General features: G+C 51.2%; 1 protein-coding gene across 29 annotated transcripts in view; it reads left to right on the plus strand.

Annotated features, from left to right (window-relative positions):
• The window catches only part of SCRIB (scribble planar cell polarity protein), a 97,678-nt gene that overhangs the window by 74,865 nt on the left and 3,469 nt on the right, over window positions 1–19,344 (plus strand). For 19 of the 29 annotated variants that reach the window (XM_082291445.1, XM_082291446.1, XM_082291467.1 and 16 more), the window contains 11 exons: window positions 1,697–1,810; window positions 3,051–3,122; window positions 3,535–3,700; window positions 5,629–5,794; window positions 7,210–7,299; window positions 7,666–7,854; window positions 11,472–11,636; window positions 12,362–12,501; window positions 12,906–12,943; window positions 13,841–13,915; window positions 15,573–15,624. In XM_082291445.1, the coding sequence (XP_082147571.1) occupies window positions 1,697–1,810; window positions 3,051–3,122; window positions 3,535–3,700; window positions 5,629–5,794; window positions 7,210–7,299; window positions 7,666–7,854; window positions 11,472–11,636; window positions 12,362–12,501; window positions 12,906–12,943; window positions 13,841–13,915; window positions 15,573–15,624 (1,267 nt within the window). Of the gene's footprint in view, window positions 1–1,696; window positions 1,811–3,050; window positions 3,123–3,534; window positions 3,701–5,628; window positions 5,795–7,209; window positions 7,300–7,665; window positions 7,855–11,471; window positions 11,637–12,361; window positions 12,502–12,905; window positions 12,944–13,840; window positions 13,916–15,572; window positions 15,625–15,763; window positions 15,798–19,344 lie in introns of all 29 variants that reach the window. The other 10 variants (XM_082291456.1, XM_082291465.1, XM_082291450.1 and 7 more) reach the window with 7 other exon arrangements.

A 19,344-nucleotide genomic window follows, 5' to 3' on the forward strand; every position in this document is an offset into this window, starting at 1 on the left:
CGTGTGTCTGCCCTGGGTGGCTGTAGTGCCAGTGTTGTGGGGGCAGGACGCCCTCCCAGAGGTGACTCTGTGCTGTGATGACCACGTGCCTGAGCTAAGGCTGGTGGTGTCCATGCACCAGTCTGGGCTCTCTGAGAAGGAGCCCACATTCCTCACAGGCAGAGCCAGGTCAGTGCATCCTGTTTATTTCTCTGGGCCTCCCCAGCTGCCCCATGGCTCCATGACCCTGTCCCAGGAGTCTGTGCTGCTGAAGCTTTTGTGGCCAAAATCCCCAGACCAGATACCAGTTTAGAGCCATATCTGTGAGGTGTTGAATTCTTTGGAGACATAAATCTTACAGAACCTTTGTTGATGTCTGGCACCTTGGAGCAAAAGCCAATACCATCCTGCCAATGGATTTTATGGTTTGCAAAATGATTCGTTTTGAAAGGTTCATATTCCTGGGGCTGTTTGTTGATGGGAGAGAAAAATTCGGGTATTTGGTCTTTGTCATGACAGAAGACATGAGTTCCTCCAATATAAAAGTGGAAGGAATAGTGGAAGGTGTCCCTGCCCACGGCAGGAGGGAAGGACTGGATGGGCTTTAAGTCCCTTCCCACACAAACCATCCTGGGTGAGATTCCATGAATCCAGCCCTTCTCTCCCTACTGGAGCTTGTACAATGTGATGCCAAAAGAGACCTGGTTTGCAGGCAAACAGCTGTACAGGATCCATGGGATTGGACAAGGTTCACATTTTACAGTCTCTTCTGATCTCACTGTGCTGTCCTTCAGCCCATGCAGAAGGAGTATCATCAAACAGCATAATTTAGCCCTAGTGCAGGACTAAGAAGAACCAGAGAGGCCTGGAAATGGATTAGTGCAGCTGGAAGGTTGGAGGGGTGAACAGCTAAAGGGGGTTTACTTTCCAGCAGAAGGAAGGTTGTGGTGTCATTGCCCCCCACTCCTTACATTTCTGTGATGCTTTCAGCAGGTGACCCCAGTGCTGCTTCCCCCCAGACGTGGCAGGAAGGGTCACAGGGAACGTGGGTGAGGAAAGGACCAGCAAAGACAGACACAAGCAGTAGGAAGGTCCCCTCAGGGCTTGTCAGATGTTTCTCAGTAAGTTTAATTCTGCAAAGGGAAAATTTGAGATCAAAGGCAGATCTCCTCCAGATCACAGATCCCTGGATCAGATTGTGGAATCACAGGGTGGTTTGGGTTGGGAGGGACCTTAAAGACAGGGACACCTTCCACTAGAGGGAATCTTGTTCAGCCCTAGAGTTAGAGTCAATGTGTAGCTGTCCTGTTCTAGCCCAAAAAACCCTGATTCAGGTAGGCACTTACTGGTTGAATTGGGTGGAAATCCTCAAGGACTGGGACAGCAATGTGCCTTTGGCCAAAGGATCTGTCACAAGATTCTTATCAGCTCAGTGAAGACCTGTGCCACTCCTCCTTCACCATCCAGGCAATAGAATGGGGCTGTGATCCTTGTGCTGCTGTGTGTAGTCTGTGTGCAGTGCTCTGCTCCTCGTGTTCCTGCCCAAGGCTCAGGAGCAGCCTTCACAAGGCTTACACGTTCCTTACATGTTCCCTAACATATTCCTTTCCATATTCCACTCATCAGGCTCTGCGGGCCAAGAGCTGGGCTGTGTTTCCCCCGTGTGGGTTTTTCCACCCCACCTGTGCTCACCTTTACCTCCTGTCTGTCCCTGTAGCAAAAACCATCGCCACCGTCGCCACCCTCCCCCGACGAGGTCCCCATCAATGTCAAGCAGGCCTACAAGACCTTCGCAGCCGTGCCCCTGTCCCACCCACTGCTCGGGACACAGGTAACTCGAGCTGCTGGGGGTAACATCAGCACAGGTGCGAGCTGCCAGAGGTGAGAAGGGAAGGAGGTGATGATTTGTTCCCTCCAAAAAAAGCTGCTGTAGAGGAGGGACATGTTGAGGTCCTGTGGAAGTTGGAGTCTGTTCATGATGCAGATGGGTCATCCTGGCAGAGTCCTGTCTGTATCAGGTCCCGGAAGCTCATGGAATCTCATGGCGTTGTTATTCTCCCCAGACATTGGGGTACTGATGTACAACCATGCTATTCTCATGCAAAGGAACTCTGAAATTCCAAACAGGGCCAGTCTAAACCTGTGCTGAAATACTTTTGAATCTATTTTGATCTTCATTGTAACTCTTCCTTTTCCCCTCCACGTAGTTGAATCATGGTACAGTCTGGGCTAGGTGAGGCCATGGAGGTCATTGCCTCAGTCCCCCATGCAAAATAGGGCAGCCTTGGGTGTAAGAACCATAGAATCCTGGAGCATCCTGAGTTGGAAGGGACCCACAAGGATCATCGAGTCCAGCTCAGGACACCCCCAGGAATCCCACCATGTGCCTGAGAGCATTGTTCAAATGCCTCCAAAGTTGTAGGAGGTTGCTCAGGCCAATCCACTCAAGTTCTGAATTGTGAATTAGTTTTTGGAGTATGTTTGGATAAAGCCAGAGGTCATCTCCTTACTCTCTTTTTGTGGGTCCTTTCAGTTTGTCTAATTATAAAACTTTCTTCTTTTCCGTAACTCATTTGCAGTTCTCAGTTTATTCCTATGGATTCCTGGTTCACGGATTTTGTGGATCAGTTTCCTCCCCCTGTACTTCTACTCATCCAGTATTCTGTTATGCATCCCAGTTTATTACAGATTTCGTTCTTTCTGATGGCATCTCTGCTTCTTCAAAGTAAATTTTGGGTGGTTTTGTCTTTGATGTAAGCAAAGTGTGAGTGAACTCCCGCCAGCTCCTGTGAACCCCCTCCAGCTCTCGCTCAGCCCCTGCTCCTGTTTTGTGTGTGTTTTTCAGTTTCTGCCCTTTCAGAAGTTGTCACACCATGTTCTGTTTAACCCTCAATTTAACATAAATCCTCATTCCTGATTGTTGTTAAAACTTGTTAAATCTGTGCGAATTCTGGGACAGTTTCAGGAGCCTGTGTCATCTGGTCTGGCCTTGGGGACACATGGCTGGAGGATGGCTGGGGAGTGGCTGGAAACTTTCTTTTTAGAACATGCCTGTTTATTTCTGTTCTTAGGAATTGTCTGGTCAGAGCAGCACAGAAAACACCAAAATGGCCTTGGAGGTGAGCGCTGGGGCTGGAAGGAAGGTGGGAGTCATGGAGGCTGTGGATGGGGAGATGGGGTCACCGTGTGGGAGGGCTGGGGAGGAGGAGGAGAACAGTGTGGGGCAGGTGGCAGAGTAAGGGTTGGGGTGACATTGGGAGGGTGCCATGGCTGGGTGGCCCGTGGGCAGTGGGTGTGGCTGAGTGACCCATGGGCAGCTTGGGGTGGCTGGGTGACCCGTGGGCAGTGGTGTGGCTGGGTGACCTGTGGGCAGTGGTGTGGCTGGGTGGCCTGTGGGCAGTGGGTGTGGCTGGGTGACCCGTGGGCAGTGGTGTGGCTGGGTGGCCTGTGGTCAGCCTGGAGTGGCTGGGTGGCTGGTGGGCAGTGGGGTGCCTGGGTGACCCGTGGGCAGTGGTGTGGCTGGGTGGCCTGTGGGCAGCAGTGTGGCTCTTGCAGATGGCCACACACAGCCCTGGGGGACAGCACAGCCCTGAGCAAAGGTCCTTCCGTGAGAGGCAGAAGTATTTTGAGATTGAGGTGAAGCAGCAGCACCTGGACAAGCCTCCCAAGCGTGTGTCTTTGGTGGGGGAGGATGACCTGAAGAAAATGAAAGAGGAGGAAGGTACATAGGAATACGTGCACAGAAATTTGTCCTGTTAAGTGATTCCTTTCCCGTGGAAATGCAGCACTTCCAGAAGCCCATGGGTGGTTACTGTAAGGCCTGGGAATAATTTGAAGTAAGTGAATGTTGAAGAATTCTGTGAATGCTCCACTAATGCTTTCTGGGTTGGTGGAAGTGCTGTAGTTTCAGGGTGTCCTGTACCATGAAATCACAGAATGGTTTGGGTTGGAGGGACTTTAAAGCTCACTCAGTCCTACCTCCTGCCATGGGCAAGGCCACCTTGCATTAGACCAGGTTGCTCCAAGCCCAATCCAGCCTGGCTTTGGACACTTCCAGGGATGGGGCAGCCACAGCTGCTCTGGGCACCCTGTGCCAGGACCCTCACAGGGAAGAATTTCTTCCCAACATCCCATCCAACCCTGCCCTCTGGCAGTGGGAAGCCATTCCCCCTTGTGCTGTCACTCCAGGCCCTTGTTCAAAGCCCCTCTCCAGGTCTCTTGGAGCCCCTCTAGGTACTGGAAGCCTGCAGTAAGTTCTCCCTGCAGCCTTCTCTTCTGCAGGCTGAACAATTCCAGCTCTCACAGCCTGTCTCCAGAGCAGAGGGGCTTCAGCCCTCGGAGTATTCCCATATCCCTCCTCTGCACTCTGCAGCAGCTCTATGTCTGCAGTTGGTAAACCCTTCAGTAACATTTTTAAAGCCACTGCAGACAGTGAGTCTGTGCCAGCTGCACCCTCACTCACGACTGGCAGCAGAGCTCTCAGACTCTCAGTGTTCACTGTGCTGCTTTAGGTTTGCAGTAGGAGATAAATTGCTGCTCTCGTTTTTGATGTAATTTCCTCCTGTTTGAGAGTTGTTTTAGGAGGTCATGAGGAACAATGTGAAGTGGAAAAAAGAGTTTTTACTGAACTCTCCAGCCCCATCTCTCCAAATCGTACCTGGACCTGGCATGGTGCTGTCCCAGCTGTGGAACCTGGCATTTGCTCTGGTTAAATTTCATGCCATTAATGGTTGCCCAATGCTCCAGCCTGTCTGGATCCTCCTGCAAGGCCTCATGGCCCTTGAGAGAGTCACCAGCACCTCCCAGTTTGGCATCATCAGCAAAGTGTTACTGTTGCATTCAGCTCCCGCAGCCAGATAAAAGTATTAATAAAAATCTTGCCCAGAACTGGTCCCAGGCCTGAACCCTGAGGAACAGCCCTGGGGACTGGTAACCTGCAGGACACCTGCCTCAGAGAGCCACCTGCTCTCTGTCTCCTCGTGTTCCTGACCCTCTCGTGACTTGTGTTCACCAGTGTAATGGTTCCCAGGGCCACTGCCATGTGTGGGACCCATCACCCCAGGCCTTGGTTCCTCCAGAAGGCCAGTGGGGAGATGCAGACTCCCAGGGCTGTTCCCTCTGGGAAAAGGGCAGAAGAGACTGTACTCAGTTTCCAGTTTGAGAATGACAACACTGGGCATGAGGAGCTGCTGGAAATCTGCCCCTAGAGTGTCCAGGAATGGAAGTTTGGTGGATAAAGGAAGGAGGACTGAGGAAATGATGCAGTTTGTTTCATCTGAAGCATTAGTGGAAGTGTGGAGGAACAAAGGTGTCCATGGAGAGGGAATAGACTGAACCCAGCCCAGACTTGCAGGGATGAGGAGCATAAGGACCTGCCCAGAGGTCCCATCCTTGGGGGTTCAGGGTAAGGACCTGCCCAGAGGTCCCATCCTTGGGGGTTCAGGGTAAGGACCTGCCCAGAGGTCCCATCCTTGGGGGGTTCAGTGTAAGGACCTGCCCAGAGGTCCCATCCTTGGGGGGTTCAGTGTAAGGACCTGCCCAGAGGTCCCATCCTTGGGGGGTTCAGTGTAAGGACCTGCCCAGAGGTCCCATCCTTGGGGGTTCAGCGAATGCTTTGTGGTGTCAGCTGGCTCCTGTCTCCCTTGGCAGCCCGCAAGCTGCAGCAGCAGCGAGCCCTTCTGCTGGAGGAGGAAGCCGAGGAGGATGAGGAGGTGAGGCAGGTGCCTGAGGCTGTGCAGTCCAGCATCATCATCGAGGGTGTCGAGTACAAGGTCGAGAGGCTGAACGGAAGGAGCATCCAGGCTCCAGCAGCTCGGTAAGACAGGAGCACAGGCAGCCCTGCACCACGCACGTGTCAGAGGTGTCCCAGGAATTCTCAGGGAAGAGGGCTGGGCAAGATTTCTTCTTCAGCATAGAAAAGGCCAAGTTTTCCAGCTCGCTCTTGTCAGGGAACAGCTCCTTCAGCTGTGCCCAAGGATATGTGGAGAGGTTGATTTTTACAGAGAGATTATTCAAGACAAGCTGAATGATAAAGTGATGCTAAAACAGGTTTGGGGTTTTTTTAGGCTTTTGTTTCCCTATTCTCTGGAACTTGGCCTCCAGGTTACCTTGATGGTTTTTTTTCTAATTCTTGGGTGTAGAACTGAGAAAAGAATGAGAAAAGGGTTCTCAAAGGCTACAGGTAAATGAATAATGCACTGGAGTGAAGCTGAAGCTGTCCTTACCTGTCTTTGAAGTCTTTGGGACAGACATTCTCCTCTCCACAAAAACTTTTCAGTCACAGTGGCAAAAAACACCCTGGCATGTGGAATCTCATTTCTCTCTGTTTTTCTGGCCAGTCTCAGTTGAAGAACTTCTCACATAATGATGCCCTGAGACTTTCCTTGCCCCTTCTGTGCTGAGGCAGCTCCAAGGAGGAAAGCACTCAAATGCAGCTCCTTGATTCTCTGGGAAGTCCCACTTTTCCTTCCTGTTTTTATACTGAAACACGGGATGCTGAAGAACAGGAAGGCTGGATCTATCAGATGACTTTCAGTGTCTTATTATTTACACTTGAATGCAGGGGAGGCAGTGGAAGAGACTGAAGTTGTGTTTCTTGAAATATTTCTCATGCTGGAAGATAAACTGAAATTTAATTAAAATAAACTTGAGCAGTAAAAATCAGGGCTGAGTGTCACTATAAACCAAACACCCCCAGCTCTCCCAGCCAGGTTCTAGCCCTCAGAGCAGCTCCGTGGCCCATCTCGTGGAAGAACTTGTAATGATCAAATTAATCTGTTCATGAAGGTATAAAATCAGGATCAGGTGACTAGTGTTTCCAAGGCGAATCTTTCTTGGGCTCCTCTGTTTGCAATTCCTTTGTGCCACATCTAACAAACCCAAGTGTGAGGTCCAAGTTCCCGGGACTGAAGGGTAGGATCTGGAGGAAAAGAAAGCCCAGCCAATATTTTTATTAGAAAAACTGAGGAAAAACTTCTGTCTGTGTGCGTGTGTGTGTGTGTTAATGGCTGGCTGACCTCTTGCTGCAGGAAATGGGCTCTAATACCAGTATGGACATTAGGAGATCCCCACGGGAATGCTCACAGCAATGGTGGACGAGCTGCTGAGCAAAGCCATGGATGGGTGTGACTTCACCCTGAACCTGTTGTTGTTTTCTGGGGGTGGACCTGTCCCACCCTTCGTTGGGTGTGCAGCCTGTGGTGCTGCAGCTCAGAGGGGTTTTTTCTCCAGGCCCTTGGAGCACGGTGAGAACAGCAGCTCACAGAGGAATTCCCTGGAAGAGGGGATCAAGTCTGAGCAGAGAACCAACTCCATGTCAGGGTGAGTGGGGCAGCTGGGGCAGGGGCTGGATAGCATCTCCTTTTGTAGCAGCCAGGGGCTGCAAAGGAAGGATTTGGTGGAGGAAGACCCAACTTCCTAGAATCCTTGGATGGGTTGGGTTGGAGAGACCTTCAAGACGATCTGGTTTCACCCCCCTGCCATTCAGGGGTTGCTCCAAGGACAGTCAGTCCAAGCCCCGTCCAGCCAGAAACTCCTTACAAGAACCTTGCCTGTGTTCTGTGTCCTCCCACACGCCACGGCAGCCTGTGGATGTGGCACTGAGCAGGCGATTGGAGCCGCCACTCCCAGGCAAGGGAGCTGTGGTGGCCGCAGGCAGCCTCCGTCACCGCTTCTCTCTCTGCCCAGGCTGAGCCCATCGCTCGTGGGCATGGCGGATCCCGGGGCCCCAGTGCGGACGGCCAAGGCTGAGCGGCGGCACCAGGAGCGGCTGCGGATGCAGAGCCCAGAGCTGCTGAGCGGGCAGGAGAAGGAGCTGTCTCCAGCAGAACGCCGGGCTCTGGAGGCAGAGAAACGGGCCATGTGGAGGGCAGCACGGTGAGCCAGAGCTTCACTGCTCCTGTGCTGGGCCAGAGCAGGGGAGCTGCTGTGTGTCTGGGGCCTAAAGGGAATAAAACCAGGGAATAAGGGACCCTTTCAAAGGCAGATGTTGAGGGAGGTTATGTAGGATCTGTTCAAGCAGTGCAAAGCACTGGTGGCTTGGCTGAGCTTGTCCACTTCTGTCAGCACCCAGGGGAGAGGGCAGCCAGCTTCCCACAATGCCTGCATGGCCATGGACACGGGGAGTTCATGATGAACACTGCCACAGCTGTGTGTTGTGGTGGGTGTGTTCCTTCCCTCAGCCTTCTTCCTAACCCATGTAAAATGGTGTTATTGAAGCTGCAAGGTCACATATCCAAAACAAAAAATGGAATTTCGTATTTCCAGTGTTGCTGGGCTGGAAATTGTGCTGCAGCCAAGACACTGACAGGATGAGGCCATTCTTACCCACATGAGCTGTTTCATCAGCTATGAAAGAGTGACTAAAAATTGTTCTGGAAGAAAGAAGTCTTCCTAACTCAGAACTTAAGACTTGAAGCTGTCCAGGCATTTACTGTGTCATAGAATTCCTTCCAAAAACTAGTCAGGCTGCTCCTATAACTAATGATAGTTTTTCTTCTCCTGATATTCCTGTAGGAGACATTCAAAGGACAGTCTGAACTGTCTCTTTTGGGGTTTGGATGAGGCTTGGAGAGGAACAGGGTTTTAGATAAGACTGGAGGGATTACTGTGAAGTGTGATTCCACTTAGCAATTCCAGTGTTTGTACTTGACATGGATGATCATGTTGCTGTTGCTCCTGGGGAGGCTCCGAGAACGGAGAAGTGCAAAGCGGATCCTCAGTGAGAGCTGGACTGATGTTCTGGGGCTTTGAGCAAATTTTCTCTGAGATTAGCATCTCACATCTCACCAGGATGGTTTGGGTGAGAAGGAGCCGTCACAAACATCCAGTCCCACTCCATGCCACGGGCAGGGATACCTTCCACTAGACCAGGCTGCTCCAAGCCCTGTCCAACCTGGCCTTGAACACATCCAGAGATGGGGCGGACACAGCTTCTCTGGGCACCCTGTGCCAGGGCTTCACCACCCTCACAGGGAAGAATTTCTTCCCAAGATCCTGTCTAACCCTGCTGTCTGGCAGTGGGAAGCCATTCCCCTTGGTGCTATCACTCCAGGCCTTTGTCCAAAGTCTCCCTCCACCTGTCTTGGAGCCTCTTTAGGGAGTGCCTTGCCCTGCCATGTCCTTCCTTATGAGGTTGGAGAGACCACCGAGTTCCTTGTGCTGCAGGTGCTCAGAGGGCTGTAATCACACATCTCTGTCTCAGGAAAAGCTGTCAGTGTGAACTAGAGCCAAAACCAGCCATCAGCGTGACGCTGTGCGAGCACCACAGTGTCAGACATCCTGCACAAACTTATTCTTGGTCTTCAGACCTCCTGCCAGGCCTCTCCTGGAAATCCACATCACTGTGCTTGGAGAGGGGGAGAGCCCAATCTGCCATCCCTTCCCAATGAGACATGCAAGGGTTTCACTCCCTTGTGCCTCTACTTCCCAGGTTCATTCCTCACATGATGGGGAAGGCTTTCTGAGATCTGTCAGCTCTGATCCATGCCTAGGCATGACTGTATCCAAGGAATGCTGTAATAGAAGCTTTGTTTAAGGTGGGTGTCAAAAGGAGAAACAGGATGTTGTCCATGCAGAGTTTTGGAAGCAGAGTCCATGCAGGGACATACATCGCTGATGTCCCAGGTGTGCAGCTCCAGTCTTAGGACTTTGCTCTTCCAGGAGCTTGGCATTGCCAGCAGATAAACCTAAAAAATGCTGGGAGGGGAGAGGATGGCTTTAGGTGATGTGATGGTATGGTTTGCTCCTGTAATGTTACTGTTTATCTGCCCATGGTCTTGGGCCAGCTAGCATGTGGCTGGGGTTGCTCAGGGCACAGTAAAAGTTTCACATGACACTGTAGGAGGGTTAGTGAGTGTGGAGCACCATGGGTTTGTCCACTGTGGGCAGAAGAGAGACCTCTCATCCCAAACCTTCAGTCTCTTTTTGTCCATGGCAAATGAGGCTAGCAAAAGAAGAGTCTTCCCAAGGAGGGAATACCTGTCAAGGAGAAGCTGCTTGAGCTGTCAGATCCAGCCTTTCTGGGTTTAAGTTTGGCAGACCAGGGCTTCAGTTCCGCTTTGTTTCCAGTGCCGAGGCACAGCTTTTTGTGCAGTTCTTGGAGAAGTGCCTGGCTGATGCTTTGGGCTGGAATCAGTCACCCTAATGTGCTCCTTTTTGTAAGACAATTCCCTGCTGCCACAGATCTCCCAGGAGGATCCAGTGGTCTCAAGGTCTCTCCTCACTAGCTCTGGAATGGGCACAATGATGTGATCAGGTTCTGTCTCCAGAGGCCCCTGTGCTGCAGGGGAAATTCTGCACTGTCCCACACACAGAGCTCAGCCCCACTAACCCGGGTTCTCTCCAAGTGCCACTGGGTTTGTTCCTCCCTTTCTAATCTCCTGTCTTCTGCTTCTTTCCAGTTCTTTGCTCTGTGCTGTCACTCGTGACCCCATCAGTTTGCACGTACTTGGGCTTTCCTTGTTTTCCCTGTGTCATCAGTGCTCTGCCAGGATGTGTGATGCCCCTCCTTCCCTCCCTGGCACCCCTCAGACACACACAGAGCCCCATGTTACACATGTGTTCTGGGCATACACAGCCTGGCACAGAGTCATGAAATCATGGAATAGATGGGTTGGAAGGGACCTTAGAGCTGGTCTGGTTCCACCCCCTGCCACAGGCAAGGACACCTGCCACTATCCCAGGTTGCCTTGGACACTTCCAGGGATGGGGCAGCCACAGCTTTCCTGGACAGCCTGTGCCAGAGCCTCACCATCCTCACAGGGAAGGGTTTAATATCGGTATTTCATCTAACTCTGCCCTCTAACTCTGCCATTCCCCCTTGTCTGGCACTCCAGGCCCTTGCACCGTGGGAAGAGGGAGGTTCAGAGCCACTGGTGCACACTGAGGGGCAGGTGCCTGGCCAGGCCTGTGGGCATTTGGGCAGTTATCCTCCCACACACACGCTGGTTTAGGGACATGCTCACCCTCAGTTACATCTGTGCCAGGACAAAAACTCTGTGTCATGCTTGGCCATTTTGTTCCCCTTTTCCCATGGTCCAGCAGAGGTGCATGTAACACATGACCAGTGTACACTGAGAGCCTGTCCCATGTGTGGCACACACCCACCCATGCCCCACACCCCTCAGGCTGACTCACACTCACACTCTTTACCTTTCCCTTGGGTCTGAAGTTGTTCTTGGTCCCTTCCCAGCACAGGGGGAAGGCAGCTCTGGATGTGGAGGCTCTGAGGCTGATGCTCCTGGGCACAATCCCAGATTGCCTCCAGGGGTTTTTGCTGCCTCAGCAGTGGCCAGTGTTGGGCAGGATCAGGTCTGGGACCCAGTTTAGCCAAGGCTGCCCCTGTGTCAGACCCCTATTTCCCTTCACCAGGGTATGTTCCTGTATCTGTTTCTTTCTTTTCCTGTGCTTGTCTGCTGCAATGTTCATCACCATCATCTCTTCCTCTTCCTCCTCCTCCTTCTCCTCTTCCTTCTCCTGCTCCTCCTCCTCAGATCCTCAGCTCTTGAAGACAGTATTAAACAGTACGAGCAGGATCTGGCCAGGAAGCTGTACCAGTCCCGGCAGTGGGCACCTGCTCCTGGGGCCAGGCCAGCTCAGATGTCTAGCCCAGTGCAGAGTCACGCCTCAAGAATCCCTGGGTCAGGAGGCCAATCCAGGTGTGCACAGCCCCCTCCCCACAGCTGCATGCTCCTGTCTGTGTCCCTGTGCCCCACTGGGGCCTCCTGGGGCAGGAGGACGTGGGAGTGGTCCCTGGTGTCCATTGCCCAGAGAACAAGGGGGGATGCTGGGGCTGTCTGATGGGGAGAAAGGAACAGATGTCTCTGAGGGCTGGGCCCACTTTTCCACAGCTATTTCACAGAATCCCAGTGTGGGGTTGAAGGCACCTTAAAGATCATCTTGTTCCACACCCCTGCCGTGGGCAGGGACACCTTCCACTAGACCATGTTGCTCAGGGTCCCATCCAGCCTGGCCTTTCATGATCTCCTGATGGCTGAGGAGGATTAAGGTGCAACACACTGAGCACAGAAGAGATTAAAGCCCCCGAGGACTGATCCTGCTCATGTGATCCTTGCAGTTCTGTCCCCAGCTTGGGTCACTGTCCTGTTGTGTGGCACCTCTGGGACTGCCCACAGCTGCTTAGTGTGTTGATCCATAGCTTCAGGCTCTGTCTGTTTGGCACATGTGATGACGTGTGTTTGGGGATGGCAGCTAACCCAGCTGTCCTCCTGCCTGCCCTGGGGACCCTTGGGGGCTTTGTTCCACCCATTTGCGCTCAGCCTGTGGGCTCTGGCACTGCACTGCTGCACACAGATGGCACGTGTCCCCTCACCAACGGGGCAGTAACTGATGGCTTTTTCTCCCGACCCCATTCCTGAGGCAGGATGAAATCACTGGAACAGGATGCTCTTAAAGCCCAAATGGTTATTGCCAAGTCCAAGGAGGGGAAGAAACGCAGCACGCTGGAGCAGCTGGCAGAGTCACCATCGCCCGCTCCGACGCCATCTCCAACGCCGCTGGAAGGTACTGAATGGCTGCTGCTGCGTCCAAGGGAAATGGGCAGTGCTCTTTGAGCTTAACCTACTCAGAAGCAGAGCTGTGGGGAGCAATTCCCTCCTTCAACCTGGCTGGAAGGTCCTTGGGGGCATGTGGCATCTCTCAGCAGGGGCATGGGCCTCAGCTGTAGAACATGTGATAGCACCTGAGGTAGAGGTGAGGTTCCAGGGAGCCAGGGTGGAAACACACTCAGCATCCTGATTTTCTGAAAAAGCAGTAATGAGGTGTTTGTTGGGATGGCAGAAGGCAGGGTCTGCCCTCAGCTTGGTGTCACCACACTGAAATGCTGCTGAGTGGAAGGAGCTGTTTCAGGGGGTGAATGTCACACTGCCAGCCGGTCACTAACTGTGCTCTTCTGTCACCTCTTGCAGATTGCAGCCCCAGGAACGTCACTTCCCCAGGAAGGCTGGTATGATTCTCTCCTCCTTGCTTTTTTCACCTTTCCTAAATCCTGGGATTCCCTGGTTACTTGGCTGTGCCTGGGAGCTGTGGGTTCCCACTTAATCCTTGAGCCAGGCCTGGCTGCATGGTGCAGGGAATGGTGAGAGGGTCAGTGGATGGAACTTGGCCAAACTCCTGGCTAGAGGCACCCCCTTTTATTGCAGCTCCCATATGACATCTGCTTTCTGTTTCCCTATTTTATTATGTTGTCCTTTCCTTGGTTCTTCACCTCCTTGTTCAGAAAGTTTTTCACCATGCTCAGAGGGCCTTTGCCTGGGTTCTGAAGGCCTTTGCCTGGGTTCTGAAAGCCTTTCATTTCACTTCAGGGACTTTGGCCCTGTGTTTCCTCAATAGCACAAAACAGACCTTCAGCTGCAACCAGCTTTTTCCTTTTCCTAACCCCGAGTAAATGCCATGGGACATCGTTGCACAGAACTGTAAAAATTGGTGAGACCAGACCAGGGAAAGCAGGGAAGGGAGCAGCTGCATAGAGGAAACCACACCATAATGCAGCTCTGGATTGAAATTCTGACTGTGCTCCAGCTATGAGGAATCTTGCCATGAATTTCCCCCCAAAAACAAGTTTCCTACCTGACTTGGTGTGCATTAGCATTTCACTGAAGCACATGATGTTTCCTCTATGACTCAAAACCCCTGTCCTGACACCAGAAGAGCTCCAAAGGCAGTGTCCCAGGGATGTCCCATGTGCCAGGCTCTGTCCAGGCACTGCTGCCTCTCCCTGAGGATGTCCCTCTGCTTCTGCTGTGATCTCTGCTCAGATTGCTCAGCTTGCTGCTGCTTCTCCATCCATTTCTCTCCCCTCACTTTCTCTTTTCTGTTTCTTCCCTTCTGCTGTCCCTTCTAGTCAATGTCTGAAAAGAAGTTTGACTACCGGGAATTTGCTGCTATTCCTTCCTCCAAACCTGTTTACGAAATCCAGGTATAAACTGCATGCTGAGCCACCTTTAGATAGGTCAGGACTTCGTTTGGTGGAAGAGCTGAGGCTGAGAGATTTGGGGAACCCCTTTGCAGAGGCCTTGCCTGTGTAGGGGCAGTGACACTTGCTGAAAACTGAGGGCTTATTGGAGGCTTCAGCCAAGTGGAATTAGGAAAAACGTTGGTCCAGATGGTTTTAAAATGAATGACAAAAGCTTTGCAGATATAAAACAACTTCATCTTCACTGGAATGGCTCCTGAAATATTTTTAAGTGAAAGATGAGAACTAAAAGGGAAGAAAAAGTTACAGAAATGATGGCTAGAAAATGCAAAATTGGAGCAGATGTGAACTTCCAGCTGGGATGTGTCTGGTGTCCTGCCTGAGGAGCAGCTGGGGTGCCAGTTCTCAAGTTGTAGTTCTGCTGTCAGTGAGCTGTGGAGTAAACACCCGGTTCTGAGAGTGAATGCCATGGTGAGGTGCTTCTTCCTGAAATGGCCTATTTTAAGCTGCTTTGTCATGGAATCCCAGCTCTGGAAGTGATCCTGACCCCTATCCCCTGCTCTGGGGCCACTGGAACCAATCTTCTAGGGCTGGGAGCTGTAACTGCCTGGGTCAGTAAGCCACTGATGGCATTCATGACAGCTGATGTGAGCAGGTACCCTGTATCTAAATGGTTTCAGGTGGGTTTTTTTAGTTCTAAATACAGACCATGAAGCAGATACCTGTGCATGGAGAGCCAGGAAGCACTGCCATATTGGGCTTCACCTTACTGTGGGGACACAAAGGTCCTGGCCCAAGGTGTGTCATTCCAAAGGCAAGCTGGCTGTGGCAGAGCTGTGATTTGAGAATTATCAGGCAGTTTTACATTATTTGATGTCTGTTCTTCACTGACACCTGTCCCTTGTGGTACTGCTCTGCCCTTGAAAGTCATTCATCGTTTTCTTGAAGTGCCTTCCTTTGGGATGTGCCCCTCTCCAGGTTCTGTTCCAGGCAAGTTGGGGGACTGGCTGCTTGAGCCCCGTGGCAGCTCCAGACCACCCAAATTTCCCCAGGTGCAGTACTGGGTCTTTGCATACAGCTGAGAAGGTGCCTCCAAAGGAGGCTGCACCCCAAATCCTCAGGCAATGTCTGTGGGCTTCTCTCAACAGTGCAATAGTTCATAGAATCCTGGGATGTTCTGGGTTTGCAGGGACCTTAAAGCTCATCTCATTCCACCCCCTGCCATGGGCAGGGACACCTTCCCCTGTCCCAGGTTGCTCCAAGCCCTGTCCAACCTGGCCTTGGACACTTCCAAGGATGGGGCAGCCACAGCTTCCCTGGGCACTCTGTGCCAGGGCCTCACCACTCATAGGGAAAGATTTCTCTCTCATATCCAATATAAATCTCCCCTCTTCCAGCTTAAAGCCTTTTTCTTCACTCTTTTACACTTTCTGCCTTTTGTGTTACTTCCTCTCCTTCCTACACACAGGTCAAGCAGTGGATGCTTGACTCAAGCATGAGGGATTGGTACTGGAGTCTCTGCGGCCGTGTCCCGGCTGTGGCAATGCCAGTGCCTGTGAGGGCAGCAGGTTCTCCGTAGGGTGTTGGAAGGCTGGAGGTGGGGAATTACTGGGCACAAGTGTTACAGGTGTGGATGATCACATTTGCTGTTCTCTTCCAGTCGCCTGATGCAGCTGATGACCTCAGATACGTCGATGACCGAAATAACTCAGGTAAGCCCAGGCCAAAGGAGTCGTCGCTGTATCACTCGCTCCCTGATGTGGTTCTGGAGGGTTCTCCTTTGCTTGTGGAACCACCCTGAGGACTTCACCTTCTGTTGCTTGAAGCAATGTCATGTTTTGTCTGTTCTAGAATGAAAACTCCATGCTCACCACGTTCATTTTGGGTAGGATATTTGCATTGTGCTTCAGTGATGACTAATTTTCCCAGTGTGGTGTGTTACAAGCATGCCTGGTTTTCTCCAGTTTTGTGTCCTGGAGTAGAGCGGTAGCAGGATGTGGCAGGGAAGTTTTGGCCTCTGTCACCTGCTGCAGGTGCATGATGTCCATCATTCAGGAGCTGTCTTGTGCCTCTTTTGCTGGAAAAGGGAATCATGCAGGTAAATTCATCCTGGTGCAGACTTGGAGCAGTTGGTGCTCCAGTACCCGGATGGCTCTGACTTACACTCGTGGATCTGTGGGCATGGTCAGTTCAATCAGCAGGAATTAAAGGTCTGCAGCTGGATCTCCAGGCTGTCCAGCTGGGTGTGTCTGCCTGTCCCCAGCTGTAACAGACAGGTGAGACTCTCACCCACTTCATTCCAGTGGCTGTAGCAGCACCGTGGAGCTCTGCAGAACCTGCCTGCTCTGTAGGAGCACTCCTGTTACCTCCAACAGTTGGTGCTGGTTGCTTCTATCTGTTTTGCATGTTTCCCCCCTTTATTTGACAAAAACCCCAGTTCCTTTTATCTTGACAAATTCCTCTGAGTACAGGCTTCATCCCAGACAGCTGATCCATGGCTGAGCTGTTTCCAGGAGGTTGTGCTGTAGCACTCAACAAAAACTTACTTTCCTGAGACCAGTATCTGTTTATCCCTCAGAGTCATCCTCTGAGCTCTGGGTTATTCTCTTGAGGTTGGTTGTTCAGTCAGTGCAGGGAACTGAGGGGTCAAGGAAGGTCTGGGAAATACCAGCTCCTGCTTAGGGCGTTCAGAGCTCGCTGTTGCCTGTCACTGCTCTGTTGGGCCCTCAAATGGGATGAAAGCCACAAAGAAAAGAGTGTGGTGCTCATCGAGAGACCCAGCCCTTAGTCCATAAGTAATGCTTAAATCACCTGTGATGTGTGAGGCACAAACAAAAGAAGAAGGTGCTCCCACATCATCTGGAAAGGATGGCAGGTGAGCATGCAAGTAAGCTCTCTTGGTGTGGGACCAAGCTCTCCTGGCTTTTTTAGATCCCCCCATCCCATCTCACTCTTCCAGGCAGTGCAGCATTCCAGCCAACATAATCAGAATTGTCTTGGATCATGGAATTACGGCTTTTTGACTCACAGCAATTCTTAAAACTTTGTGCTAGCAAACTGTTATGTCAGGAACTCTGAGAATATCCAACTGCAGGAAAGTGTTAGCATCTCACTCGTCCCAGCACACCCTTGTCCTCTTGTCCATGCAGAAACAGTTCCCTCCATTCTCTGGTCTGACTTCATGGTCGTCATCTCTTAAATGTATTTAGAAATCTTTATTCCAATGTTTCCATGAGGCCATGGAGTTACTGAACTGCAGAGCAGCATTTTTAGAGTGGAACATGCAATGTCCTCATGTTATGGCACAACTTTTCCAGATCACCTGGAGACAGTCTTTTGCTTCCCAACCCTGTAACCGTCAGGTTCCAGAAATTCCCCTGATGACTCTGTGTTACTCCTGTTACTGGACACCTACTTATGGGATGTGAGAAGCTGCTTTTGTCCCTGTGGTCTTTGCCCACATGGACTGTCTGGTTTCTGCAGCAGCTTGCACAGGAACAGTGCCTCCTCATCCTGGCCTGGCCTGCTTGCTGTCAGATAATGACCTTTGCCTAGGACCCCACAGCTCTTACACTCAGAAGAACCAAACGTGTTCTCTCTGCCCTCTTGTGGCTTTAATTTATCCCTGTCCAGCCTTTTCAGTCATATCACTACTCCAAAGACTTACATCCATCCTTTTCTTCTCCAGACTTGCATTTCACAGGTTCTTTCCTACCAAAATGCCAACATTTCACAAAACTGGAATCTGGATTCATACCAGTGTCAATGCCTGTGCTTTCCTCCAGTATTTCCTGTTTTCTCTCAGGATGGGAAACATGTGAGGCCTGTCCTGGTTCAGGATACATCAGGGTTCTGTTTGGCTGGAAGTTGGTTCTTAGGGTAAGACCATAAGAAACAGGAAAAATGAGCTTGCATAGATGGATATTCTCAATTTTCTGGGCTCACCTATTGTGTAGGTATGTCTTGAGCCAGGTGTTGTATCTGCATCAGCAATGGAATGAGCCTCTATAAAACTCTGCAGGTTTTTTTAATCTTCCATGGAGCATTGTGATACCAAGTTCCATAATGAGGCATTTTATTTACTTTAATTGTTTCTTGATAACTCCGTTGTGTCTTCTGGGATGCAGTGAGTGACTGTGTCTCACTTGCTCTGTCTGTGCCAGTCATGTCAGCCAATATAGCAGCAGTTCCGTTCTTTCCAGGCTGATGAATCCTGGCTCCTCTTTGTGGGAATAATTGCCACACTCATCTGGACCTTTCTTATTTCATCAGTTTCTAAGGTAGAGGAGGGGACCAGGATTGCGTGCAGTGCTCAGACGTAGCTGTGTGGCACATTTGTGCAGGAGGAGAGGATGTTCTGAATTGTGTTCTCCCATCTTTTCCAATACCTAAACCTCAAAGTGAAATGGTGTTGCTGGGAAGTTGCCAGAGTCTACAGAAATCTCTGCCAGTGCCTACAGAGCCATCATCTCATTTAAGGATGGTGCATTTCTTTTATGCAGTCAGGATTCTGTTCCTTTTATTGAGCTTAAACATCATCCAGTATTGTAAAAATGAACTTACCAAGTCAGCACAAGGTTCTGGCTGATCTGGGGTCTGATGGGAGCCACTGGGAATGCCAGAAAAGGATATAAAAGAAGAAATGCAGGAAGTAGTTCCTTCCAGAATTGCTCCAGGCTGCAGCCATTAGTGGGTTTGCACTTTCTAGGACAGAGGCTTTGATTTTAGAGCTCTTTGTTTCTTGAATCTATTCACATTTGCAGTAAATTTCCCCTTCCGTGTCATTTTACCCTTCAGCTGTATGGATCATGCTGCACTTTGTTATAACTGAGCTTCATGTGACTCCCTGATACAGCTTGGTGGCATCAGTAGTCTCTCCCGACACAGCCTTATCACTCCTCCTCCTCAGCTGCAAGATACTGACCCAAGGCCTGGCTGCTGGGTCCTGGGGCAGCACCTTCCTGCCCTTTTCCTGTGGTTTAACTCCTTATCTGCCCACCAAAGCTGCCCCATTTGTTTTCAGTAGAGCTTTTCCCAGGGTACAATCAAAAGGTTTTTAAAGCTTACTGTGCTGCGTGGGGATCACTAAACCTGCATGTTTGGGGGCTCCTTTGGCATAAGGGTCTAAAAGGACTGACTTCTCTCCAAGCCATGGGATTCCCTTCCCCACCCACCCAGGCTGGATTTTTATCTTCATGTTCCTTTTATACCTGTGTGCCTTGTCTGAGAATCAGTCCCCTGCTTCCAAACCCCAGTGTTCTTTCTGGGGTTGCACAGCCTGGGAGGGCTGGGAGTGTCCAGCCTATAGAAGAGAAGGCTCCGGGGAGCCTAAAGGGGCTCCAAGAGAGCTGGAGAGGGACTTCTTACATGGGCCTCCAGTGACAGGACAAGGGGGAATGGCTTCCCGCTGCCAGAGACCTGCATCTGGAGCA

The sequence above is a fragment of the Coloeus monedula genome (genome assembly GCF_965178545.1).
Source record: "Coloeus monedula genome assembly, chromosome: 1".
Taxonomy (NCBI): domain Eukaryota; kingdom Metazoa; phylum Chordata; class Aves; order Passeriformes; family Corvidae; genus Coloeus; species Coloeus monedula.